Source organism: Ovis canadensis, chromosome 21 (genome assembly GCF_042477335.2).
Source record: "Ovis canadensis isolate MfBH-ARS-UI-01 breed Bighorn chromosome 21, ARS-UI_OviCan_v2, whole genome shotgun sequence".
In the NCBI taxonomy this organism is placed as follows: domain Eukaryota; kingdom Metazoa; phylum Chordata; class Mammalia; order Artiodactyla; family Bovidae; genus Ovis; species Ovis canadensis.
In genome coordinates this window covers 59,593,924-59,619,200 of record NC_091265.1, presented here as the reverse complement: position 1 = coordinate 59,619,200, position 25,277 = coordinate 59,593,924, and the positions used below count along the sequence as shown (strand labels likewise).

Here is a 25,277-nt window from a genome sequence, read left to right as displayed (position 1 = left end):
CTTTTGAACTGTGGTGTTGGAGAGTCCCTTGGACTGCAGGGAGATCCAACTGGTCCATCCTAAAGGAAATCAGTCCTGAACATTCATTGGAAGGACTGATTCTGAAGCTGAAACTCCAATACTTTGGCCACTTGATGCAAAGAACTGACTCATTGGAAAAGATCCTGATGCTGGGAAATATTAAAGGCAGGAAGAGAAGGGGACAACAGAGGATGAGATATTTGGATGGCATGACATGAGTTTGAGCAAGCTCCGAGAGTCGGTGATGGACAGGGAGGCCTGGCATGCTGCAGTCCATGGGGTTGCAAAGAATCAGACACAACTGAGACAGAACTGAACTGAAGTAGTATTTTTAAATTTTTAATTTCCAATTGTTTACTACTAATATTTAGAAATGTAGTTTCTCTTGCATACTGACCTTCCATCCTACATCTGCTGAACTCACTTAGTTCTAGTGGCTTTCCTGTGGATTCCTTGGTGGTGGTTTCGTCACGCAGTCACATCCAACTCTGTGCCTCCAGGGACTATATGGCACACCAGGTTCCTCTATGAGATTTCCCAAGCAAAAATAGTGGAGTGGATTGCCATTTCCTTCTCCAGGGGATCTTCCTGACCCAGGGACTGAACCTGGGTCTCCTGCATTGCAGGTGGATTCTTTACCAACTGAGCCACCAGGGAAGCACTTAGTAGTATTTATATAGACAATAATGCTGACCGTGAGCAAAGACAGTTTTATTTCTTCTTTTACAATCTGTAATTTTTTCCCTTGCCTTAATCTCCTGGCCAGGACCTCCAGCACAATGTTGAGTAGAAGTGGGAAAAGCAGACATCTAGCCTTGCTCATCTTAGAAGTTGTATAATTTGTTGGCATAAAATTGTATGATACTCTCTTATTGCCCTTTTAGTATCTGTAGAATCTATACAGATAGCACCCGTCTCAATCTTGGTATCAGTAATTTGTATCTTTCTCTTTTTTTTCCTGATCAATGTGATTAGAAAGTTTATCAATTTTGTCTTTTTAAAGAACCAGCTTTTCCTTTGATTTTTATTTCTGTATTTCATTGATTTCCTTTCTGAATTTGATTACTTCCTTTATTTTGCTTATTTGGGGTTCAATTTTTCTCTTCTCTTTCCAGTTTCTTAAGGTAGAAGCAGAGGTCATAATTCCAATCCTTTCTTCTTTTCTAAGATAAGCATTCAGTGCTATAAATTTCCCCCAAATACTTCTTTAGTGGAATCTCTTAAGTTCTATTATGTTTTCACCTTCACTCAGTTAAAAATACTTTCTAATTTTTCTTGTGGTTTATTCTTTAATCCATTACTTACTTAAAAGTGTTTTGTTTCCAAAAATTTGAGGATTTTCCAAGGATTTCTCTTGATTGCAATCTAATTCTATTGTGGTCATAGAAATACTTTATATGACTTGAATTCTTTTAAATTTATTGAGTCTTGTTTACTGTCCCAGAATAAATCCGTCTCCCTGGAGAGGAAAATGGCAACCCACTCCAGTATCCTTGCCTGGAAAATCCCATGGACAGAGGAACCTGGCAGGCTACAGTCCACAGGGACAAAGACTAACATGAACGAGCAACTTGGCACACACACACTATCAGTCTAGGTAAATGTTCTATATTCATTTAAGAAAAACATGTATGCTGTAACAGAACATATAAAGTGTTCTGTAAATGTTCATCAGGACAAGTTATTGATATCATTGCTCAAGTCTACTGTGTCCTTGCTGATTTTCTGCCTACTTATTGTTCTGTCAGTGAATGAGAGAAGATTATTAAACCCTCTGACCATTATTATGTATTTGCCTATTTCTCCTAGCAGTTCAACCAGGGCAGTCTCATCAGTGGTGATACTGTTTGCTTGGGAATCTACTTCCGTTCAGTGTGCGGCAAAAAGAGTCGGGCCTCCATCCTTAAGCTCAGGACCTCTAAAAATGAGAGTCAAGTTCATTGCCAATGTCAGCCCAGGGTGCTGAATGCCACTATACCGGAAGCACAAAATATCATGGGAACACATAGAAGGGCTCCCATCCAACTCAAGAAGTTAAGCAATGTTTACTGTGATTATAACTGAGAAGAAAGACATTCCTTGGAGAAGGAAAGGACTTTGTGGACAAAATTTAAATGAAGGAAAGAGGAAGAGGGCAGATACATAATTGGGGGAAACACAGAGGCATGTGGGGGTCACAGAAGCTCAAGGAGAAGACTTTTAAGAATCAAAGAGATGGGGACGTCCCTGGCTGTCCTGTGATTAAGACTGGATACTTCTACTGCACGGTGCATGGATCGGATCCCTGGAGGATCAAAGACCCCTCATGCTAATCGGTGCAGAAGGAAGGAAGGAGAGTTCGGTTGAGTCACCAAAGAACTGAAAGCGGCCCACTGGATATAGTCATTAGAAAGTCATAGATGGTCTTATAAGGGAGCCAGCTCAGTAACAGGCTACAGGTTAAACTGATCAGGCCAACTCAGGTTAACAAGTGGTGATAAAGGTGACTGAGGCTAACAGTATGGGAATTGAGTTTGACAGATCCGGTGTCCATCCCAGGACTTGCTAAATCTCTATACCTCAATTTCCAACATATAAAATGAGTGTATAAAATAAGAACACATAAAATGCACTGCAGGAGACATAGGAGACGCGGTTAGAACCCTGGGTCGGGAAGATCCCCTGCAAAAGGGCTTGGCAACCCACTCCAGTATTCATTCTTGCCTGGAGAATCCCCTGGATAGAGGAGCCTGGCGGGCTACAGCCCATAGGTCGCAAAGAGTCGGACACGACTGAAGCAACTGAGCACACGGTACAAAACGAGACTAGCACCACTTAGCTTATCAACTTCAGTGGTTGATGATTAAATGCGATGACGGAGGAACACGCAACGCACGGTGGGCGCATTAACTCTATTCTCTCAATGAGCAGACTGGGTTGGCTGATTGACAGCCAAGATCTAGCGATCTGTGGCAACGGTGGGCCAGGACAGAACGATCTAAGAACAGCAACGCAGTAGGCTTGGGGAGGGGTGAAGGCACGCGACGGTGAAGTCACTCCCTTTGCATAGAACACTCCCATCGCAAGGTGAACCGGAATGAAAGGTCTATTTTCTACTCAGTCCCAGGTACACCTCCCTTTTGCGGCGGAGCAAACGTTCCCCTGGGGCAGACTCAGAACACCCGCCCACGGATTGCGCACTCTCTACTCGCTACCCTTCTGGGGTTGGAGCTAGCCCTAGGCAACGCTACCTTCCGCCCCTAGCAACGGCTCAACTGCTTTCCTCTTTCTATAGGCCAGCAGTTTTCATTTCTTTTTCTGATTGGTCCGCGTAACTCTATTTTGAGCAATCAGTAGCAGCCACGGGGATCTAACTCACTCCCACCCAATTTGGGGGTGATCTAGGAGGAAACACGTTTTCCTTTCCTGCATCCAGTTCTCTGAGAAAGCACCTAACTTATCAAACTGTTGTGAGTCCCCTTGGAATGAGTCTCTAAGACATTCTGTTTATTTCTCTTAGGCCCGTAATGTCTTTCCCTTGCCTACGCAGCCCCTCCGAATGGTACGGCCCGCAAGACTCCCCTCCCACCCTCCTCTCCCGCTAGCAGCTTTGAGAGCCCGTGTCCGCGGGTAAGTTAAGTCCACTCAGCGGCGGAGACGCTACCATCTGTGCTTAGTAAATGGGGAGACTCTAATCTTCCCCGGGTGCCCCTCTGCCGCTGAGACCACCTCTCGTCTCTCTCATCTGTTGCGCGAACCATAGGCGCGAACCCCAGACAGGTGGTGGGACTGCCGCTCCCGGCGCCACCGGCAGCGCGGGCACAGGAAGGGGGCGCGTGGTACGACCCACGCCCCGCCCCGCCCCGCCGGAAGTGAGGTGTCTCACCCTCCAAGTTCCGGCTCGCAGGGGGTGGGGAGTGTTGTTAACCGGAGCCGCCTCCGCAGTCGCGGGCATTGAGCGGGCTCGCGGTGCTGGGCTCCTGGTGAGTGGGCCGGGGTCGGGCCCGGGTTGTGGTTGGAGTCGGGACCTGGGCGTTCCCCCTCGAAGCCTCCGGGGTTGACGCGCCGCCTCAGCCCCGCCGCCCGCTGTCGGCCTGTCAGCTGGTGGTAGACGGGCGCCCGCGCGGCCGCTCTCCCGGAGGCCCGGCCCCGCCTGCGGCGCTCGCAGCTCCTGGCGCTTACAGGTGCGCGGCGGTGGGGGCGACCCGGGTCCCTATCCGTCCCGCTCCTGCATCCTGACGGTCGGCCGTTTCTCCGGTGCCCCGAGTTGACACTGCCCCGGGGGGTGGGGGCGCCAGGGTTCCAGGCTGACGTACCCCGCCCCGCTCCCGCGGGGCGCGCGTCAGAGCTGCCCACCCTGACCGAGCTGTCACTGGCGCTGTCCCTGTCCGGCTGCGTCCCCCAGCACCTTGCCTTCTCCCAGACCGGGCAGCTTGTTCCCGCTTCTGGAGGTTTCTGCTGTTGCATCCCACCCCATCAAAGTCACTTTTAGGGGCAAAGGGACCAGGTCCCTTCTCCGACTTTGCTGCCTTTCCTCATTCTTCCCTAGAGGCGGCGGTCTGGCAAGGCAGCGTGGAAAGAGCCCTAGATTTGAAACAGGACTAATTCAGGCTCCAGGCCTTGCGTCAGTGTAACCTCTTAACCCCTTTGAGTCTCAGCCTTCTAATTTGTAAGATAGGGGAGCATATGTTATTCTTGACGCGATTTTGGTGAGGACGAAGTGAGGTTTTCTTTCCTTTCTCCTGTTTATTAACACGGCGTCTCAGGCACAGTGCTAGGTTTGCACGGTATGGGTATCAACAATTCTCTTTTCCCCTTGCAGGTCCTCAGGCCAGGGCAATGTTCCGAACTGCCGTGATGATGGCGGCCAGCCTGGCGCTGACCGGGGCCGTGGTGGCTCATGCCTACTACCTCAAGCACCAGTTCTACCCCACGGTGGTGTACCTGACCAAGTCTAGCCCCAGCATGGCAGTGAGTTCAGGGCTCGGGGAGGGAGGAACTCCCTGGGAGGGAAGGAGGAGTTGGCTTGAGACAGGGGTGGGGCTAAAGGTCAGGTAGGTAGGAGAAGAGTGAAATAGCTGCCAGACCTAATTTGGAACCAGTTGTGTTGAGGATGTGGAGAGGTTCTTGAATGATGAGCCCCGGACAGAACAAGGCAGAAAGTGACCTCAAAACATAGCTTCTCTTCACTCCTAGGTCCTGTATATCCAGGCCTTTGTCCTTGTCTTCCTCTTGGGCAAGGTGATGGGCAAAGTGTTTTTCGGACAGCTGAGGGCAGCAGAGATGGAGGTAAGATGTTCATGGCTCCGAAGGTGAGGAGCAGGGAGCTGGGCAAACAGAATGTCTGAGTTCCATATCCTTCGTTGTTCAACCTCCAGCACCTTCTGGAACGTTCCTGGTATGCTGTCACTGAGACTTGTCTGGCCTTCACCGTCTTTCGGGACGACTTCAGCCCCCGCTTTGTTGCTCTCTTTACTCTCCTTCTCTTCCTCAAGTGTTTTCACTGGCTGGCTGAGGACCGTGTGGACTTTGTGAGTTGGGTCAGGGGGTTCTCTGGAGCAGAGTGGCTAGAGGGCAGACTCGTGGAGTGAGGGCTGGGTTCGGGGTATGGGGTGAGCCCCAGACTTCCTGACAGGCCCCCTCTCTGCTCTGCCTCAGATGGAACGCAGCCCCAATATCTCCTGGCTCTTTCACTGCCGCATTGTCTGTGAGTGAGACCCACGGGAATGGAGAGGAGGGAGCTTGAGGGAGAAGAGGCGCCATGAAGGACTGGAACATGAAAAGTCATTACCCATGGAGCATGCCATAGAGCATAGGCTGCCCGCTCCACCCACAGCTGTACAGGAAAGATAATTTAGGAAGTTAATTTGCATCATCTCTGCCCTGTTCCACTCCAGGGCTTCTCAACTGCCTGGCCCCTTGTTAGCTCTTTGCCTCCTCACCGGGAGCTTGGGCCACCCTTAGGCAGAACCAGAGATCCCAGGGGGCCGGGTTCGGTGGAGTGTTGCCCACTTGACTAGATGGCTGGGGCCATGGTGGGCTTGAGGGTGGGAGCTGTCTTGGAGCAGGAAGTGGCTGTCAGGCCCTGGGCTGACCCCACCAACCTCCCATTTGGGGGGTCCCCACAGCCCTTATGTTCCTCCTGGGTATCCTGGACTTCCTCTTCGTCAGCCATGCCTATCACAGCATCCTGACCCGAGGGGCCTCTGTGCAGCTGGTGTTTGGCTTTGAGGTAAAACTGGCTTGGGAGGTTGGGAGGACAGGCCTGAGGTGGCACTGCACGTGCCTTGAATCACTTCACAAACCTTTACCGAGCACCTGCTCTGTGGCCAACCCGTGTGGCCACCAAGGAGCAGCTGTCAGTCAGTCCCAGCCCTGCCCACTACACACTCCTAAAAGAGTGGGCAAGGCCTAGAAAGGCATGTGTGGAGGAGCCCTGACCTGTTGCTCAGTTGATGCCAGAGGAGCTTGCTGTTAATGGACAGAAGGAATTAGCTTGATGGACAGCTGGGGAGGTGTGTCTGGTGATGATGGTCCATCTTTGTTGAGTGCTTTCTGTATGCCTGGCCCTGTGCTGAGCATAACCTGCATCTGTTTTAATCAGCAAAGCAACACTGTTACACAGAAGCAGTTAATTCTGTCATTGACAGACATGCAAACTGAAGTTCAGAGTGGTCTAGTGAGTTGCTGAAAGTCCCATCAGCTAGTGAGTAGAGAAGCGAGGAGGACCCTGGTGGCGTCCAAGCCTGTGCTTGTCCCGTGGCACTCTGCTGTGCACAGGCCTGGGGATAGCAGAGTCTGGCTGGAGCAAGGGGGCTGCATTCTTATGTTCCCTGCCCTCCCCACCAGTATGCCATCCTGATGACCATGGTGCTCACCATCTTCATCAAGTATGTGCTACACTCTGTGGACCTCCAGAGCGAAAATCCCTGGGACAACAAGGCTGTGTACATGCTCTACACCGAGCTGTTCACAGGTGAGAGGAGCCTGGCCCTCCCCAACCTGTACCAGCGTCCCCAGCCTGGCCTGCCCAGTCCCGTGACCCGTCACTCTCTGTCCCCGACGCCCAGGCTTCATCAAGGTTCTGCTGTACATGGCTTTCATGACCATTATGATCAAGGTGCACACGTTCCCCCTCTTCGCCATCCGGCCGATGTACCTGGCCATGAGGTGAGCCTAGCCCGGCCCTGCCACACCTTCGACCCCTCCCCTTCTGTCTCCCTCCTCTACTGAAACTGTCCTTTCAGGCAGTTCAAGAAAGCTGTGACTGACGCCATCATGTCTCGCCGAGCTATCCGCAACATGAACACTCTGTAAGTGGCCCCGTCCCAGCTGCTCGCCCAAGCTCTGCCCCAGGTGCCCCACCTCCAGCTCTGGTCTTGACGTGCCCTTGGCCTGTTCTGACCAGGTATCCAGATGCCACCCCAGAGGAACTGCAGGCGATGGACAATGTCTGCATTATCTGCCGAGAAGAGATGGTGACTGGTGCCAAGAGACTGCCCTGCAACCACATTTTCCATACCAGGTGGGACAGGCCGAGGAGCCTGGCCATCAGGGGTGGCTCTGGGAGGCAGAATCCCAGGGACCTGCCAACCACTGCCTGGTCTTGACCCCCAGCTGCCTGCGCTCCTGGTTCCAGCGGCAGCAGACCTGCCCCACCTGCCGTATGGACGTCCTTCGGGCATCGCTGCCGACCCAGTCACCGCCACCCCCTGAGCCTGCAGATCAGGGGCCGCCACCTGCCCCCCACGCCCCACCACTCCTGCCCCAGCCCCCCAACTGTGAGTGGCCCCTTCATCTGGCCGTCCAACAGTGTTGGGTGCTTGCCCTGGACTGGGAATGGGAAATCCTGAGGTGAAACAGAGTCTCTGCCCTCTAGAGGAGGTGGGGGGGCCACAAGGGCTGGTCACAGGAAGAGACATAGATGATTGCAGTCACAAGTGATCTGTGCTGAGCTCAGAGAGGGCCTGTGGGAGCAGAGGACGGGACATCCAGACCCCCGGCCTGTGACCTGGATCTATCAGTTGGACCTTTTCTCACCACTGGTCTCTCTACAGTCCCCCAGGGCCTCCTGCCTCCCTTCCCTCCAGGCATGTTCCCGCTGTGGCCCCCCATGGGCCCCTTTCCGCCTGTCCCACCTCCCCCCAGCTCAGGAGAGGCTGTGGCCCCTCCATCCAGCAGTGCAGGTGAGCCCTTTGGTACATCAGCCAGGGGATGGAAGCAAGGGAAGCAGAGGCCTGTCAACACTTGCTGACTTCCTGTTCTTGCTCTTCAGCCGCCCTTTCTCGGCCCAATGGAGCAGCCACAACCACAGCCGCTGCTGCCGCCTCTGCCCCAGCACCTGGCTCTGCCTCTTCCCCGGAGGCCAGCCCTGCCCCCGGTTTCCCCTTCCCCCCTCCCTGGATGAGCATGCCGCTGCCTCCACCCTTTGGTAAGTGGGGCCTCTCCAGGGGTGGTTTGGGGAGGTGGGGGCTGTCAGGCCCAGGCTGAGCCTCTCTCTCTCCCTTCAGCCTTCCCCCCCATGCCTGTGCCTCCTGCAGGCTTTGCTGGGCTGACCCCAGAGGAGCTGCGGGCTCTGGAAGGCCACGAGCGACAGCACCTGGAGGCCCGGCTACAGAGCCTGCGCAACATCCACACGCTGCTGGACGCCGCCATGCTGCAGATCAACCAGTACCTCACCGTGCTCGCCTCCCTGGGGTACGTCTGCACCGGGGGCCAGGGTGGGTGGCAGGGTGTGGAGCTGCCAAGAGAAGGCCCCCAGCGGTGGTTTTCAGCCCTTTTCTCCTGCCACCCTTTGATTCAGGCATTCTACCTGTAGGCACACCCAAGGTGTCAGGGTTCTTAGTGACTTTTTATCCTGCCCCTGCACAAGGCCTGTCGGGATCTACAGAGGAGTAGGGTTTATTAAAGAGCTGACCTGAATCTTGTTCCTTTACACTTTCCTAAAGTCAGATTACTCATAATTCCTGGTACTTCAGTTTTGTCTTGTACACCCTCTCTTGACACAGGGTGACACTTTGACTGGGAATCACTGCCCTTGATCTGAGACAGCAGATAAAGTCACCTGCAGCTAGCCTGGCCCAAGTTCAAGTCCCAATCCTATCACTCGCTTCGTGACCTTTGTTACCTTACTTGAATAGAGGTGTTCTAATTCCTATTTGCAGGGAGCGTGTACAAAGTGCATGGTACCCAGCAATGTCAGTACAGACTTGGAGGGGAGCTTGAGTCTGAGACTCGTGTGCTTTGTGGGTTATTCAGTGGACTTTGTTGGTCTGGAAGGTGCCTGGCACCTCACATGGGGACTCGGCAGTGTAACAGTGAACGTGGCCCGCAGTCCCTGCCTGTTCGTGGTTTACTGTCTGTGGTACAGAATTCCAAGGAGTCACGCAACATTTGTTCACTGGCGTCCGCTGATGACGTTGGTGCTGGACTTCACCCTGCCAGGCGCACCGAGTGCAGTCTGTCCAGTCAGGCCAGGATGCCACACCCTCCTCTCATCCCTTCTCTTCCTAGGCCCCCCCGGCCTGCCACCACAGCTAACCCCACTGAGGAGGCTGCCCCTAGCGCTGTTGCTGCCACCTCTTCCACCAGCATCCCCAGCTCTGAAGCCACCACCCCATCCCCGGGAGCCTCCCCACCAGCCCCTGAACCTGAGAAGCCTTCAGGTAGTTGCGGTCAGCCCCCGGGGAGTGGGCCAGGGGCCTTGTCTGGGTTCCATTTCTGGACCTCTCTGTCCCCAGCTCCGGAGTCAGCGGGCACCGAGGAGCTGCCTGAAGATGGGGAGCCTGATGCAGCGGAGCTGCGCCGCCGCCGCCTACAAAAGCTGGAGTCCCCTGTTGCCCACTGACAACGCCCCAGCCTTGACCTGCCCCCTCGAGCAGCCCTCACTGGGACACATCCTGCCACCAAGTGCCAGCTCCCTCCCTACCTGCACCAGGGAGTAGTAACCCCCAGCTCTGGGGCGGAGGAGGTGGCACCCTAGACCAAGTGGAAAGAGGCTGGAGGCCCCAGCTGACTCTAGCCCTTACAGTCCCCTGGCAGCCATGGGGATTTGGGGTCACTTGCAGGCTTTCTCTCCAACCCTTCAGCCTTGTATTCTGCTGGGACCGTGAAGGCAGAAAGGTGCAGCATCTGAGACGCCCTCTGACCCCCCAATGCCCTTCTGGGAGAAGGGGCAGCCCCTCTGAGCCCCCCTTGTGTGTGGAGTCACGATGCAGTGCCGAACAGTATTAGCTCCCGTTCCCGAGTGTGGACTCAAGGGGCTGGAGGCAGGCCAGGAACTTGCTCTTGGGCCCGCCCTCCAAGACTGGTACCTAACCTCTTTTCCTACCTAAACTCTCCAGAAGCTCTTTGGGTGGTCTGCTGTGCCCTTTGTGCCCTGTGGCACTTCCATGTCTTACTGGCAACCACACAACTCAGGGAAAGGAGTATCTGGGGGTAGAGGGGCAGGCGACAGCACCAAGGGGCCCTGCTCTGCCCCTCCCCCCCGGGCCCTTTTCTCCCTGTAGTTTGTTTAAGGTGAGACTCTGGTCTCACCCAGCAGGGACCAGGCAGCCTCACTCTAGGCTGAGAGCTCGTGTGTCTGATTCTGAACCACTGCAAGCCTCAGAACCTATGGAAAGGCCACTTCTTAACTTGCAGAATTTCTCTTGAGTGTAGAAGAATGGGAGTTATTCCTTGCTATGTCTTCTGGCTTAAATTTTGAATTGGAATGCCTGACCCCCAGGAAAGGGAAGCAGGAGTGCTGAGCCCCTCATCGTTCCAGTTTAGAGAAGGCTCTGGGCCAGGTAGGGCCCACAGGAGCCAAGGCCTTGCCTGCCCTGTTTTTTTCCCCTTGGTTTTATGTTACAAGAGTTGCTGGAGACAGTTTCAGATGATTATTTAATTTGTAAATATTGTACAAATTTTAATAGCTTAAATTGTATATACAGCCAAATAAAAACTTGCATTAATGACTGGTGGAACTGGTGTGATAGGATTGGTGTGCCACACTCCCTTTTTCTAAACTCAGGGTGTAGCCTTGAGAGTGGCCTGGAATCTGTGGGTTTATTTATATAAGGCAGTACTGTCCCTGGGCACAGTGTTGAATTATAAGGTCTTCGGAAGATATACCCATTTTACATCTGAAAAAACAACCCTAGAGAGGGTAACTACCTTGCTTGAGGTCAGAGCAAGTAGGGGAGCCATGCTTTGAACCCTGTCTTGAGGCAGCCTGATCTGAGGTGGGGATGGGGTGGGATCTCAGGTCTCTGGCCTTTAGGACTCCCAAGGTGAGGCAAGTGTGAAGGTTCCTTGGCTGGGGCAGGATAGGATGATAGGGACAAAAGGTCAGTATCTTCCTGCCTTAAGTACACTGTCCAGCCTTGATACCAGGTCAGCAACCTAGAGGGATGGCTGTGGGCTGCGCCAGGAACTCTCAAGGAGCCCTGCAGGCCAGCTAATCACTTTAGCTTCCTGGAGCTAGAAGCCCAGTCAGGTCCAACTCTAATACAGAATGAGATGGAGGCCATTTTTTACCTCCATGGGTAAAAGGAATGAGCCCAGGGTCTGACGTGCATGGCACTTGGAAATGAAGACCTCCAGGATCTGTGTCTGAGTCACCCTAGGTTCTCTGTAGCCTCTACCAAGCCAGGTCTGACCTAGAAGGGCTCAAGGATTTTTTGCAGCAGTGAAGGTCTGCGGGCCAAGGAAGAAATGTGCCGAATGGGTCTGCCCTGGGCTACCCTCCGGTAAACCAGGCTGGGCTATTGCTTTTGAGAGAGGGGCAGTTAACAACCTCTAAAGCTTGAGTGGCTAAAGTCAAGGAGCTCCAAAGAAGGGAGAGAAGGATCACGCCAAAGTGGGGCAGGGAGGAATTAACACTCCCCTCAACTTGGCTGTTTCTGGTGCGTCTCCAATGTTAGACAGCTCTCCCCCAGTGCTGACACCCACACAGAGTCCCACTTCCTCCTTTATGCATGCAAGGCCTGCTCTAAGAGCCCTCAGCCCTGGTCTCTGTACCCTCTCTTTGCTTGTTGCTCCAACAGCCTCCTCCCGGGATCCCCAGGACTCCAGTCTGAGGGGGATGCTGTCACAGAGGCTGCTCAGCTGGGCATCAGAAGCCCTTCTCCAGGAGCCAGGCTTTGAGCTGCTGATCAAAGTAGCCCTTGATCCGAAGGGTACCGGTCACCTCATTGACCTGGGTGATAGGTGTCTTCCCCAGCAGTGGGCTCAGAAAATCTTCCACATCCTTCTGCAGGGCCTGGGGGAAGATGATGGATCAGGCCTGGTCAGGAGACCCTTCCCTCCAGAGGCTCCTGTCCCTTCAGCCCTGAAAGGTCAGAACTGGACCCTGACCTACCCACCCACTTACCCAAATGTCCCCCTCCACCTTCCGGATCACAGTCATCTGACGGTTTCCATGCGTGATGTCCTTATAGACTGGGATGTTGTGCATCCGAGAGCGCCGCACGAAGTAGGGCAGGTTGGGTGGGGGGTCTGTGACAGAGAGGGACAGGGATAAGTCAAATGTCCTCAGACTTCCTCTCACCTCGCCTTTCTCCTAGGTGTGTAGGGGGTCAATGCACACTACAGCAAAGCCACCTCCAGACTTCAGATCAGGAGACCCGCTCTTTCTGTAAGTTTAGTGCCAGGATCAGCTTGTTCACACTGGTACCTCGAGGCCCAGCACAGGCCCGGCACCAGCAGGTGCTGAAGAAGAAATGAAATCGGGGCTATGCCTTCCTGGATCTTTGGGTCCCCCTCTGGAGCCAATTGTTGCCCTTCTCCACTAGGTCAGGGAGGCTAAAATCAATCTGGCACAAAGGGATGGCGATTTACAAGAACCAAATACCTAGCACAGGCCGAGCTCTGCACAATGCACTTTAATGTGCTGAGCAGATGAGCTCTATTTTGCTGAAACTAGGGTTGGAAGAAGCTAAGCAACTAGATCATACTGACAATGCATGGCAAAACCAAACTTGGACACAGAACTGCCCAACTCCCAAGCCATGTTCTCAGTTATGGCCGGGGTAGAAGTTTTTGGGTCATCTCTCTATGCTTCACTTTTCCCACATGAGAAGACCTCACCCCAATAGTGTGAATGGATGGGTCCTACTAAAACAGGTATCCAATCCCAGGCCCTTTGTTGAACCTAAGATGCCAGCTCTAAGTGATCTCAATATAACCCTCTGGGAAGTCAAGAGCCTGGGCCAGGGCAGAAAGACCTCTAGGGAGAGGGATGTTTCCCTGCAGCCTTCAAGCTATCCCCATCACCCAGCTCACCTCTAGGGGGCTGCCAACCACAAGGAGTGGGATAATGTTCGTGCTTTGGGGGCTTTGGGATGCTGGTGGGGGGTAACAGGCGCTCCACAAAATGGTATTCATCCACAGACTCCAGGAAGCGGGGGTAATCAGGAGTCCCCTGGGTCTGGCTCCGAGACAAAAAAAAAAAAAAAAAATCTCTCCATCAGCTGGCAGAACTTCAGTTCAGTAGAAAAAGGAAACATTACAGGCAAAGAGAATAGTATAAATAAAAGGCTGGAGTTTAAATAGTATAAATAAGAGGCTGCTCACTGCACTGCTACCCCTTTTCCTGGGGTCAGGAGGTAGGAAAGCACCAGACTTGGGTTTGCCAGGCTGCAGGGTACAGGATGAGGCCACAGCGTTACCCTCAGGGTACAAGGCTGAGGATATGATGGTGAGTGCCACGGACTCAATAGACACGAATCTGAGCAAACTCCGGGAGATAGTGAAAGACAGCAAAGCCTGGTGTGTGCTGCAGTCCGTGGGGGACATGACTTAGTGACTGAACAACAAAGGGTACAAGTCAGGAACTCAGAAGGGCCTGCCTCTCAGTACTTTCGTGGGACTCAAATGAGAAGTGTGTGTATACCTCTGGAACGACGAGTAACCCTAGCTCCAACCAATCCGGCATTTTTCATTATTTTAGTTTCTTCTGAAGATTTTACTGAAATATTCCACCTCTGGGTTAGGGACTTTCAGCAATCCTGATAATTTCCCACTCACACTCATCTGAAGTGACCTTCCCTCACCTCAACATTTCACGCTCAAATTCATTTGGACACAACCAGGCACTAAGTGCCTAGGGGTACTGTTTCACTTAATTCTTTTAATTCGACATGTTAGGGGTTTTACTACCTCCTTTGTACATCCAAGACATATAAAGACATTAGCAAACAATATACCTAAGGTCACATTACAGTCTGTCCTTCCATACTTCTCCCAACAGAAAGCCCGGGCTCCCAAGGTTACAATGAGAATGAAAAGATGAAGCGGCCTATATATCTTGAGTCCTAGGTTCCCAAAAGTCTCGCCAATGATCTGGGGCCAATCTTCACCCTCTGGCTTCTTCAAAAAAAAAAAAAAAAAAAAAAAGGACGCAGCCAGAAAAGAAAAAATCCAGGCAGCGAGAGTCGGATTGCTGATTAACTCAAGTTGTCCTGTTAACTAACTCAAGTTGTCCTCCAATCATATTTCAATCCTGTTAATTTAATTAACTCAAATTGTCCTCCAATCATATTTCAAGCCTGTTAATTTAATTAACTCAAGTTGTCCTCCAATCATATTTCAAGGCCCACATTCGGAAACGCGCTCCAGGCCCTGCAACCTTCTCTGTCAATCTTGTATCTGAGCTCCCGAAAAGTGCCCCCTAGGGAGGGGCGCAGTTTTTAGATTATAAGGCACACAGTGAGCCTCACACCTAGCCCTCTGCCCTCAGCTCCAGGATCAGCTCTCTCACCAGTCGCCGTAATCCGCAGCCCGGCGGAACACCGGTCCTCCAGCCCCGCAGCACAATCCGAAACGTAGCCGCCGCCATCTTGAACTGTCCGCTAACTAGCTTTCTGCGTGCGCAATCAGCCTGGTCCCGCCCCTTCCTGTTCGCCCCGCCCGGGACTGAGAAGGCGCCTGCGCAGTCTTAAAGAGGCGGAGCCAGAACGGCTTCTGGCGGTACAAATATCAGAGGCCGTGGCGGTCGCTCCTCAGTGACGTCGCACGCAGCAGGCGGAGAGGACGTGCGCTTCCTCGCTCCTTCCTCTTTCTCGACTCCATCTTCGCGGTAGCGGCAGCGGTGTCCGCGATCTAGGTAAGAGTTGGGCTACGGGTGGATCTGAAGGACTTATTAGCAGATTGGCCTCGAGGTTAGAAGACGCGGAAAAAACAGGGAACGAGGGACTGTTCTTGGGGCTGATTCCTGTTGGTCCTTGCTGGCAGTTCGGGCCTTACCCACGTGAGACCCCGAGACCACCTACTTCCCTGCGCATCCGTCCCCGTCCGCCCACCCATTTACCGATCCTCCTCTCTCCCAGAGTATTTCTTCTCTTAGAAACCACCCCTCCCTATCTTTTTTTCAGTCGCCAACATGCAGCTCTTTGTCCGCGCCCAGGAGCTACACACTCTCGAGGTGACCGGCCAGGAGACGGTCGCCCAAATCAAGGTAAGACTCCCTGGTGCCCTCTGGTTTTTTTGTGCGTGTGTTCTTCATCCTCGCTCCTTGTGGGAACGCTGAACCTTGTTTTTCTCCTTAGGCTCATGTAGCTTCGTTGGAGGGCATCGCTCCAGAAGATCAAGTCCTGCTCCTGGCTGGCACCCCCCTAGAGGATGAGGCTACTCTGGGCCAGTGTGGGGTGGAGGCTCTGAGTACTCTGGAAGTAGCCGGCCGCATGCTTGGAGGTGAGTTGGGCAGGACTGTCTTTTGAACCGCCTGTAATCTTAGGGGTGTAGAGTGTGTCCTCAATCCAGGGTGGTTCTTCCTGTTTATCTCCCTCAGAAGGAACTTTTGAGCGGTCCACGGGAGACTGAGCCAGAGTGTAGTTCTGTTTCAGTCACTTACCAGATAGACTCTTGTCTGGGTCCTAGTTTCCTCGTCAAAACTGGGTCGTCAGACCAGATCACTAAAGTGCATTTTGTCGTTCACTCGCTAAGTGTGTCCTCCTTTTTGCGACCCCATGAACTGCAGCACACTAGGCTTCCCTGTCCTTCACTATCTCCCGAAGCTTCCTTAGGTCTTGTTTAAAGTCAGGAGCTAGAAAATTCTGAAGTGGCACTCCAGAATGTTCCAGACTAGACATTCTTGGTCAGAGTTCAAATCTCTATGACTTTGTTTTCATTTCCTCTTGGGCCCATCTTGCCTTTAAAAGCTTAAGTTGGAGGGAGGGAGAAAGGATTTTGCTCTGTGATGCCTTCTTGTTCTAACTGCTTGCTGTCCTCCTTTCCCACTACAGGTAAAGTCCATGGTTCCCTGGCCCGTGCTGGGAAAGTGAGAGGTCAGACTCCCAAGGTAAGTGAGAGTATTGGTGGTGGTGTTTGGATTTTGTTTTTTTCTGGCACAGATAAGCCAAAACCCTGGGCTCTTGCCCTGTTTGGTTTCTTCGTTATTGGCAATGAGCCAGAGGAAGGCCTAGAAGAGGCAACCTAGGTCTGATCATCCCTCCCTTTTCCCAGGTGGCCAAGCAAGAGAAGAAGAAGAAGAAGACGGGCAGGGCCAAGAGGCGTATGCAGTACAACCGGCGCTTTGTCAATGTTGTGCCCACCTTTGGCAAGAAGAAGGGCCCTAATGCTAACTCCTAAGTCCTCTGTAATCTTGGCTTTCTCTAATAAAGCCACTTAACCCGATCATACCATTGTTTCATCTTCATTTCCAGGGCCTGAGGGAATGATGTGGTTTCTAGGGCTAGTGGTATGAACAGGCCTCACTTTGGTTTCCTGGCATTGTAAATTCAGTGACTGGACGGGAGTGGAAGAGTGGTAAACATGTTTTTAAAAAACTTCCTGTGAAAATTGGTAACCACAGAGGCCAGCCTTTTGGGGAATATCAGTCTAGTGTTTCTCTGAACTTGGAATAGGTGTGGCCTTACTGGAGTCCAGGTCAGGAATCTACTCTACCCTAGCTTCAGAAAGTGTTGCCTGATCATATTGGCACTGCAGTGATCATTTGTTGTGATTTCCTGACTGGCCTTGCTAACCTAATCATAGACCTCACAGGTGAGGTTGCTTGGTTGATGGGTTCAGTGTTCCCAGAAGTGGAGTTATCTGGAGCTGATTAAAGTTTCCTAGAAACACATGCATACACATTTATTCTGCTAAGGTTTTTGAACCTCGTGTTTCTTGGGATACAGCATACTATGGGGTAAAGACCTTGGGCTCTAGACAGGACTGTCTTGAGTCCGGATCCTTGCTCCATTTATTCACTGGCTGGCTGGCTTTTTTTCTTTTTTTTTTACTGTGTTACGCAGCTTACAGGATTCTGGTTTGGCAACCAGGGCTCAAATCCAGGCCTGGCAGTGAGAGCACTGAGTCCTAACTACTGGACTGCCAGAGAAGTCCTCTGCCATCATCTCCCAGATCTTTGTAGCTCCATGGGGAACTTTGGTTGCACCATCAGGGTTCTAGTTCCCTGACAAGGGTTGAACCGGAGCTCCCTGCACTGGTAGTGTTGAGTCTTAACCACTGGACCACCAGGGAAGTCCTTGCCATCTTCTCTTGAGAGTTGCTTTTGAGGATTAAAGGATATAAAGTGTTTAGATAAGCTCCTGCCATCTAGAAAAGTGCACAAATGTACTATTTTTGTCTTTTATAGTGAGCTTTCTAGAAAGACACTGGCCCCATCTCTTTTAGGAGTTTAGTTTCTTGTGAGGAAAGCAAGAAAGTAGGGTGCGATAATCAAAGGGGGAGTGAGTGGTGGATAGACAGCTACCCTAGGAAGGTCTCTGAGGATGGGATCTGAGACCTTAAACAGGAAATGATTAAGTGGTTAAACAGTGACTTTTCAGCCAGGAAAACTCTGTGGCGATGTGTAGCAGATCCTGCAGGGTCTTGTCAGATGTGGAGAGAAGTGTGGTTTCAGTCCAAGTGCAGGTCAGGGTTTTAAAGTAAGGGCCTGCTGGATTGTGACTTGTGATCTACTTTCTCTAGCTGACTTTTCTGGAGGGCTGGCAAAAGGAAACCAGTTAGGCTGGTGTCATCTAATTGAAGAACAAGTAGCTTAGACCGCCAGGGGTAGTGTGGGTGTGTGTGCACTGTTGCTCAGTCATGTCTGACTGTTTGCAACCCCATGGACTGTAGCCTGCCAGACTCCTCTGTCCATAAGAGTTTTCCAGGCAAGAATACTGGAGTGGGTTGCCATTTCCTCCTCCAGGGGATCTTCCTGACCCAGGGACTGAACCCATCTCTTGCATCTCCTGCATTGGCAGGTGGATTCTTTACCACTAGTGACACCTGGGAACCCACTTCCCTGGTGGCTCAGACGGTAAAGCATCTGCCCGCAATGCGGGAGACCCATGTTCAATCCCTGGGTCGGGAAGATCCCCTGGAGAAAGAAATGGCAACCCACTCCAGTACTCTTGCCTGAAAAATTCCAGCGACACCTGGGAAGGGGGGATGCAAAAATGAGCAGACTCTTCAAATCCATCCAGATCTTGGTAGGAAAATAGATGATCCATATTGAGATAAAGACAAGGTATTTTAAAGGTAGAACTGACTAGTTGTGGGACTGAGTATGAGTAAGGTGAGGCACTTTGGTTTCTTTGGAACCAGAGCTTTCAGGGGTGCCATAAATCGAGGCTTCATAGCTTTTGGCACAGTTGGTGAGTCATCACCCCCAATCTACCGCACACTTAGTTCCATTAGGACAGGTACCCCATCTCATTTGCTCTTCGGTGTATTTTCTTTGGAAGTCGGAGGAGCTCAAAAATTTTAATGTTGCTTCCTCAAGAGGGGAAATGCTCCCAACACACCCTGTCTAGGCTAAGTACCCCTCCCTGGTCTTCCTTTCACTCTCCTTCCATTCTTCCCTGGTAGAATGGCCGCCCCTCCAGCGCAGGGACGCCTAATCTCCCATCGACTTGGCACAGTTAGTGCCTAGAGTAGGTCAGTTCAGTTCAGTCGGTCAGTCGTGTCCGGCTCTGCAACTCCATGGACAGCAGCACACCAGGCTTCCCTGTCCTTCAAGTTTAGTCAAGATTGGGTTTTGGAAAAAAAAATAAAAGATTGGGTTTTGCCAAAGCGCTTTATGATGCTAAAAGCAACCACTAGGGGGCGGGCTGGTACCGACCGAGCTCCCGGCAGACGCCCTTTTCCTACGCTCCCACCGCTCAGGGCGGGGCTACCTCACCAACGGCCCCTGTGCCGTATCTCGGGTCAAGTGGGGGGCGTAGCTTGAGCTCCGAATGCGGCCGGAAACTGCCGAGAAGGGCTTTGACGAAGCGCTCCGTCGGCCCCGCAAAGAGGCGGAAGTAGCCGAGAAGCGCCGGAAACTTCCGATCTGCGGCGCGTGTGAGTTCTTTGGCTGTGCGCTGCGCCAGTTGTCATGGAGCCGGCCGGGCCGTGTGGCTTCTGCCCCACTGGGGAGGCCCAGCCGGCTCGCTACACTTGCCCTCGCTGTAACGTGCCCTACTGCTCGCTGCGCTGCTACCGGGCGCATGGCAGCTGCGCCGAAGAGTTCTACCGTGACCAGGTGCTGGGAGAACTGCGCGGTCGCAGCGCCTCGCCCAGCCGCCTGGCCACCGCCCTGCGCCGGCTGCGTCAGCAACGTGAGACCGAGGATGAGCCCGGGGACGCAGGCCTCAGGTCTGGCCCGGCGCCCGGCGGCCTCTCAGGACTCTGGGAGCGGCTGGCCCCGGCCGAGAAGGTGGCCTTCGAGCGGCTGCTGAGCCGAGGCGAGGCCGGGCGGCTGTTGCCTCCGTGGCGGCCATGGTGGTGGGGTCGCGGGGCCGGGCCGCGGCTTCTGGAGGAGCTAGGTGATGCCCCAGGCGGCGATGCCGAGGAACTGGAGCCCTGCTCCGCGAGGATGCCGCCGGAACCCGTGAGGGATGAGCCCGCGGCTGTCGAGCCGGTTCTTGGAGACCTCCCCGGGGCCTGCCCTCCCGCCGTGCCCACCCGGATCCCCGCGCTGGCCAGCCTGAGCAGGGGCCGGACGTCGCCGCTCGTGCGCTTCCAGCTGCCCAACGTGCTATTTGCCTACGCGCACACTCTGGCCTTATATCACGGCGGCGACGAGGCGCTGCTCTCGGACTTCTGTGCCACACTGCTCGGCGTTTCCGGAGCCCTGGGCTCCCAGCAGGTCTTCGCCTCTGCAGAGGAAGCCCTGCAGGCCGCAGCCCATGTGCTGGAAGCAGGCGAGCATCCCCCCGGACCTCTGGGCACACGGGGAGCCATGCGCGAGGCTGCCCGCATTCTGCTGGGTGAGGGCCCGGCCAACCAGAAAAGCTACACGCTGGCAGCGCTGGGGGACCTGGCGCAAACCCTGGGCCGGGCCCGGAAACAAGCGGTGGCCCCCGAAGAACGAGATCGCCTCTACCGGGCCCGAAAGAAATGCCAGTTCCTTCTGTCTTGGACCAACGAAAATGAGGACGCCCTCACACCCCTGGCTGTAGACTGTGCCACGGCCCACCGAGCTCACACTGTGGCGGCTGAGGAGGTGGCAGCCCTCACGGGGGAGCTGGAGCAGCTTTGGGGAGGCCCCCTGCCACCTGCCCGGAGGACTCTTATTGAGGAGCTCCCCGGCTGAACCCTTTGTCATTAATAAAGCTGTGACCGCTCTGCCCTGTCGCCAGTGCCCATTTCTGAGTGGTGGTTCTTGTGCCACCGTCCCCCAGACTCTTGGGCCCACAAACTGCCTGTCAGCTTCTCCTTGACTGGGGCTGACCCAGCCAGTCTTTAAACAGCCTGGCCCAGAAAGGGAGAGAAGCAGCACCAAGGATTCCAGCTGTTTATCTAAGGAGGAAGAGCAGCACACCCCCCCTACACACCCACTCCATTTTGGAGCACTGGCTTCATTTCCCCCTTGCTCCAGCCACTTATCAGGCCGTTCATCCCAGTGTTTTGGAGCTCTGGGCAGGGTAGGGTACAGGCCCTTGTGTCCCGGGTGCTTCCAGGCTCCTGGTGCCCAGTGTGCTGGCAGCTGGGCAGGCACGTGCCCCAACCTGGGGTGTCTGGAGCTGCTTCAGTAGACGTAGGGCACGATTCGGTAGGGCACACGCCGGCAGTATTCGTGCCAGGCTAGGCCGTACTTCTGCAGACACTGCCGCTCATCCCGGTCCTCACGGTGCACCAGTAGCGCAGTGAAGTAGAGGAAGTAGAAGTAGGGCAACAGGTGGAACACCCCTGTGGGGAAAGGGGTTTTTCTGACCACTCAGCCAGCCTACCGGTTCACAAACCTTTCCGCCGCTAGTGGCTCACAGGGGCATCGGCTCAATGCTGAAAGGGCTAAAGTCTGCAGGGAGAGCTGGCATGCTAGGCTGTTGCAGAGGTCTGCCCCAGCCACAGCCTGAGTGCATCCCCAGCTCCCTGATTACTCCCTCCACTGGGGTGCAGCCCTGTTCTCCATTCTGCATCCAGACTGGGCATCTTCTACCTTGGCCCCCCCACACACAGTTGTGGCCCCTCTCAAATAACTCACCACACGGCAAGGACCAGGCCAGAGCCATGATGAGGTCTCCAAGGTAGTTGGGATGGCGGACCATACCCCACCACCCAGACACCAGCAGCCGTCGCCCTGTGGCTGTAGAGATGGTCTCAAGGTCTGGAGAAAGACACAGCGGGATGGGGGAACCCTTGGAAATCCAGCTGCCCCACCTCACTGATGGCACCCAAGAAACCCAGCTCACCAGCCACTCTGGGATCAGAAGGATTCTTTCGGAAGGTGTTTTTCTGAGAATTGGCTCCACGGAAGATGTAGTAACCAACAGCTGGGGGAAAGCATGAGCAGGCAGTCAGGGGCCTTCCATCTGACCCTGACCAACTACCCACAGCCTAGACTCAGTCTGCCAGGAGACCGAGGACCCAGCCCTTAGCTTTAAAGAAGCATGTGAGGCTTGGCACCTACCCAAGGGGTGCTCAGTAAATAATGAAAGGGGGGAGGGGAATGCTGCTCCTTCCCCACTGACCATTGATGAGGCAGATGAATGAGGCCAGGGGCCACCCCAGAGGCTGTGGGTGATACAGCAGGAACTGGGCCTGCAGGCTGTAGGTGAAGGGTACCCAGGCAAGGTCCCCAAAGGCCAGCATGAAGCCAAACCCGTCATGGATGATGTCCATGGTGGTCAGGACTGCCTCCTGCAGGAACAGGACCCAGACACACTGGCTTAGTCCCTGCAAAGTCCTCAGGCACCCTCCCCTACCTCCCCGGCCCTGTCCTGCCTCACCTCGTACCAAAGGGCATCAGCCACATACAGTAGCTGGAAGCCATTGACCAGCCACATGGCCAGTGAGGGACTCCCCCGAAGTTCTGCTTCCTGCATCAGCAAGGCCAGGTTGATGAGGACCTGGGGGTTAGGCGGAGGGTGAGACAGGGCAGTCCGTCCCCAGTCCATTTCTACAAAGGTGACAGTGCCTGGAAAGGCAGCGACCAGCCTGCGCCCTGTCTCAGCTCTCCGTCGCTAAGTCTCCAGGCCTGTGTTGAGTGGCTCCAGCCATGTCCCCAGGGGCAGAGAGACTGCATTTGTCTGCCTCCTGACCTGTTTTTCCTTGCCTTGTCCTGCAGTGTTCCCTTCAGGAGAGCAGCATAGGGAGCAACTGGACACTGCAGGCTTGAGAGTCAAATCTGACTTGGTTTTGAATCTCAGCTTTGCCACCTGGGCAAGCTGCTCACCCTCTCTAAAGCTCAGCCTCCTTTCCCACCTCCACGTAGAAAATGGAGATAATCATGGCCGTAATGTGTGTGCAGTGCTCAGCATGGTGTGTTTGGCCATAGTAAGTGCTCAGTAATGACTAGCTGGCATCAAATCTGTAATGAGGATCCCCATTCAGGTAGCACTGGGCTTCGTGCTGTCAGTCAGGCTACCAATTCTAATCCTCACCATAATCTTGGGAGGAAGCTCTTACTCCATTTCACACATGAGGAAATAGCCTCGAAGGCCAGGATCCAGACCCCTGATGGGCACTCAGCATTCCTCCCACCTCTGGATGAAGCAGTTTCCAGGGTGATGGGGACCTTGCCCAAGACATGCTTCAGGAAATCATGACCACAGACCAGTATGCGTGATTATAAACAAAAAACACAGTTGGCCTGTTGTCAAGGCCACCAATGATGGACAGGTTGCTAAGTCCACTGATGAGTTTGAAGTTCTGCACCGTTCTGACCTCTAGCAGCACAGAATCATCTCTTCAAAATTTTGCACTTGATGGTTTTATTTAAAATCGTCTCTCCTAATTCCCTCCGTGCTTTTTCCTCGCAGCATCCCCTGACATGTGACATATTTTATTCCTATTAGAATGTAGGCTTCATGAAGACAGACTTTTTTTTCTTTCTTCCCTGTAACTATGTTTTTCTTTTGTCTCCCAGTACCTGGAGCAGTGCTTAGAGCACATGATGAACTCAACAAATAATTGTGGAATGATTAACGACATGTCAGCACTATTTTGGCCCTGCCTTGCCCAGGCATTGCTCACCCATCCCACCCCTCCCCCTGGTTGGAGGCCCACTTAGCCATGCCCAGCATACCCAGCCGATGAGGCCAGGCCGCAGTTCGCAGAAATATTTGAAGTCAAAGGAACAGATGCGCGGGTTGAGCTCCCGTCCCAGGAAGAAGTCGTAGATGAGATTGCCTGGAGAATAAAGGAGGGTGAAGCTGCAAGCCAGCACCCCCATCTGCCTCTATCCTTACCCGACCGGGTCTCCTCTCACCTGAGTTCCCTCCAGGTGCCAGGGCCGAGGCAGGGGCTACCAAAGCCTTCAGATACAGAAGGAGGCTGAAGATGAAGGCGGTGAGGGTGGCCGCAAATGCCAAGGGCAAGAGCATTTCCGGGAGCGCGCTCAGGGGCAGCCCGGCTGACACCCCCAGGCCCACCAGGAGGGCTGTCAGCACCAGGGCCTGGAAGCCTGAACCGCACGCAGCACATGGTGAGTCCTGGGATTGACTCTCCACCTCCGCCGCCCCCCACCCCTGAACACACACACACAACCTAAAGCCCAGGGAGGTTGCAGACCTAGCCACTAATCTGGCACTGGCTCTTGGGGGGGTCACCCCAGCCACGTCTCTGAGTAGCAGCAAGTGCTAGGAATGGAGAAAGGAGGGGTGTGGACGGAACCAATGAAACCCCCTATGTCTGTCCTGGGTGTAAAAGAGGCGCAAAATAAGTGTCTGGGGTCGCGGGCGCATCTCTATGACCTTCCCATTGGGCCCGGGGCTCCACCCGCCAAACCCGCAGCTCCACGCAAGGACCTAGCCCCCAGGCACCGTTAATGGGGTAGCGCAGTCGACTCTTGTCCTTCAATTCCTGCCCCTCAGCCACCTGCGGGCACAAAGCGGTTCTGATAAGGGTTGAGGGGGGCCTTCCTTCTCGCCGAGCCCCTGCCCTCCGCCGCCTCCCCCGCGCGTTCGCAAGCAGAGGCCACACCTTGCGCGCCGGCAAGAGGTAGAGCGCCGCCTGCAGGCCGAGCCAGGTGAGACAGAGCAACAGCGCCCACGGGCTCCACAGCTCCTCCAGTCCCGGCAGGTAGGGGGGTGGGCCTAGAAGGCGCGCCGGTCCCGAGCGGGCCACCAGTAGCAGGTGGAACATAGTGACCGGGAGCAGCAGCATCAGCGCCGCGGCGCCTGGGGAAGGCGGCGATCCGTCTGGGGGTCCGCTCTCCGGCTCTCCCTGACCCCCACAGGCACCTTTCCATATCCAGGGCTCCCTCGGCATTCCCACTGCCCTCTTCCTTACCCGGTTCTCAGCCCTTGGTCCCGTTCTCTGACTTCTATCTTGCTCCCCCGGAGGACTCCACTCCTATTCCCCTAGTCGGCCCAGTCCTCCACTGCACAAATCCCCAGCTCTGCAGCCCCTTCTCCCGACACTCCCCTGCAAACCCCTAGATCCCACTGCCCCCCGATACCTCGCGGTCTTTCACCCTCAGATCCCTATTCACAGCTCAACCCTCCAGTTCTCCCTCTAAGTCTCAGGCCTTAAGTACCCCTCTCTGCCCCATTACCCAAGGGTCCTCCGAATTCCAGCGGGGCCCGAGAGCCCTGAGGAGGGGCCATGGTCTCCGCTGCGCTGGGGGCTGGAACCTCTCAAACATCAAGGAAACACAGCCCACCCCATCCCCCAGGAGGTGGGCTCACTGCCGAGGAGGACCGAGCCCAGCTGGGCTTGCACCTGTCTGGGCAGCAGACAGCGACCGCTTTTGTCCCGAGGTCTTTAAATGGACCCGCCCCCGGCCCATCCTGGGCCCAGCGGGTCAGCCAATCAGCTCCCGGGGGCGAGACCAACGTGAGCACCTCCAAAGCAGCCTCTGCAGTCTCACAGCTCCACCCCAGTCCTCCAAGTCCCGCCCAGCCTCCCCGGAAGCGACAGAG

At 54.3% G+C, this 25,277-nt stretch overlaps 5 protein-coding genes across 8 annotated transcripts; 3 read left to right on the top strand and 2 right to left on the bottom strand.

Annotated features, from left to right (window-relative positions):
• Positions 1-3,380: 3,380 nt before the first annotated feature.
• SYVN1 (synoviolin 1) lies at positions 3,381-10,964 on the top strand. 3 transcript variants are annotated; one of them, XM_069566201.1, is made up of 16 exons: positions 3,381-3,630; positions 4,823-4,971; positions 5,197-5,289; positions 5,379-5,531; positions 5,659-5,707; positions 6,129-6,232; positions 6,850-6,976; positions 7,071-7,170; positions 7,248-7,313; positions 7,409-7,525; positions 7,618-7,781; positions 8,058-8,186; positions 8,276-8,431; positions 8,511-8,697; positions 9,514-9,665; positions 9,741-10,964. In XM_069566201.1, the coding sequence occupies exons 2-16, from the start codon at positions 4,840-4,842 to the stop codon at positions 9,845-9,847; spliced, it is 1,836 nt and encodes a 611-aa protein (XP_069422302.1). In that variant the 5' UTR covers positions 3,381-3,630; positions 4,823-4,839; the 3' UTR covers positions 9,848-10,964. The 3 variants fall into 3 exon arrangements, with proteins under 3 accessions (XP_069422302.1, XP_069422300.1, XP_069422301.1); XM_069566199.1 differs by having other exon boundaries at positions 3,621-3,983; XM_069566200.1 differs by lacking the exon at positions 3,381-3,630 and adding an exon at positions 3,885-4,184.
• On the bottom strand, positions 10,863-14,986 carry MRPL49 (mitochondrial ribosomal protein L49). Its single transcript, XM_069566202.1, has 4 exons — positions 14,741-14,986; positions 13,264-13,408; positions 12,353-12,477; positions 10,863-12,241 (listed from the first exon to the last, which is right to left on the bottom strand). Exons 1-4 carry the CDS (start codon positions 14,816-14,818, stop codon positions 12,095-12,097), a joined length of 495 nt encoding a protein of 164 aa, XP_069422303.1. The 5' UTR covers positions 14,819-14,986; the 3' UTR covers positions 10,863-12,094.
• FAU (FAU ubiquitin like and ribosomal protein S30 fusion) lies at positions 14,556-16,614 on the top strand. Its single transcript, XM_069566203.1, has 5 exons — positions 14,556-15,085; positions 15,354-15,436; positions 15,528-15,672; positions 16,224-16,279; positions 16,444-16,614. The coding sequence occupies exons 2-5, from the start codon at positions 15,362-15,364 to the stop codon at positions 16,567-16,569; spliced, it is 402 nt and encodes a 133-aa protein (XP_069422304.1). The 5' UTR covers positions 14,556-15,085; positions 15,354-15,361; the 3' UTR covers positions 16,570-16,614.
• Positions 16,615-19,306: 2,692 nt separating this feature from the next.
• Positions 19,307-20,547, top strand: ZNHIT2 (zinc finger HIT-type containing 2). The gene has a single exon (XM_069566174.1). It carries the CDS (start codon positions 19,307-19,309, stop codon positions 20,504-20,506), a length of 1,200 nt encoding a protein of 399 aa, XP_069422275.1. The 3' UTR covers positions 20,507-20,547.
• Positions 20,548-20,693: 146 nt separating this feature from the next.
• Positions 20,694-25,243, bottom strand: TM7SF2 (transmembrane 7 superfamily member 2). Of its 2 annotated transcripts, none has more exons than XM_069566172.1 (10): positions 24,911-25,243; positions 24,337-24,533; positions 24,177-24,231; positions 23,624-23,818; positions 23,441-23,544; positions 22,143-22,262; positions 21,885-22,053; positions 21,606-21,686; positions 21,398-21,520; positions 20,694-21,102 (listed from the first exon to the last, which is right to left on the bottom strand). In XM_069566172.1, exons 1-10 carry the CDS (start codon positions 24,960-24,962, stop codon positions 20,942-20,944), a joined length of 1,257 nt encoding a protein of 418 aa, XP_069422273.1. In that variant the 5' UTR covers positions 24,963-25,243; the 3' UTR covers positions 20,694-20,941. The 2 variants fall into 2 exon arrangements, with proteins under 2 accessions (XP_069422273.1, XP_069422274.1); XM_069566173.1 differs by having other exon boundaries at positions 24,337-24,449; positions 24,911-25,142.
• Positions 25,244-25,277: the final 34 nt, after the last annotated feature.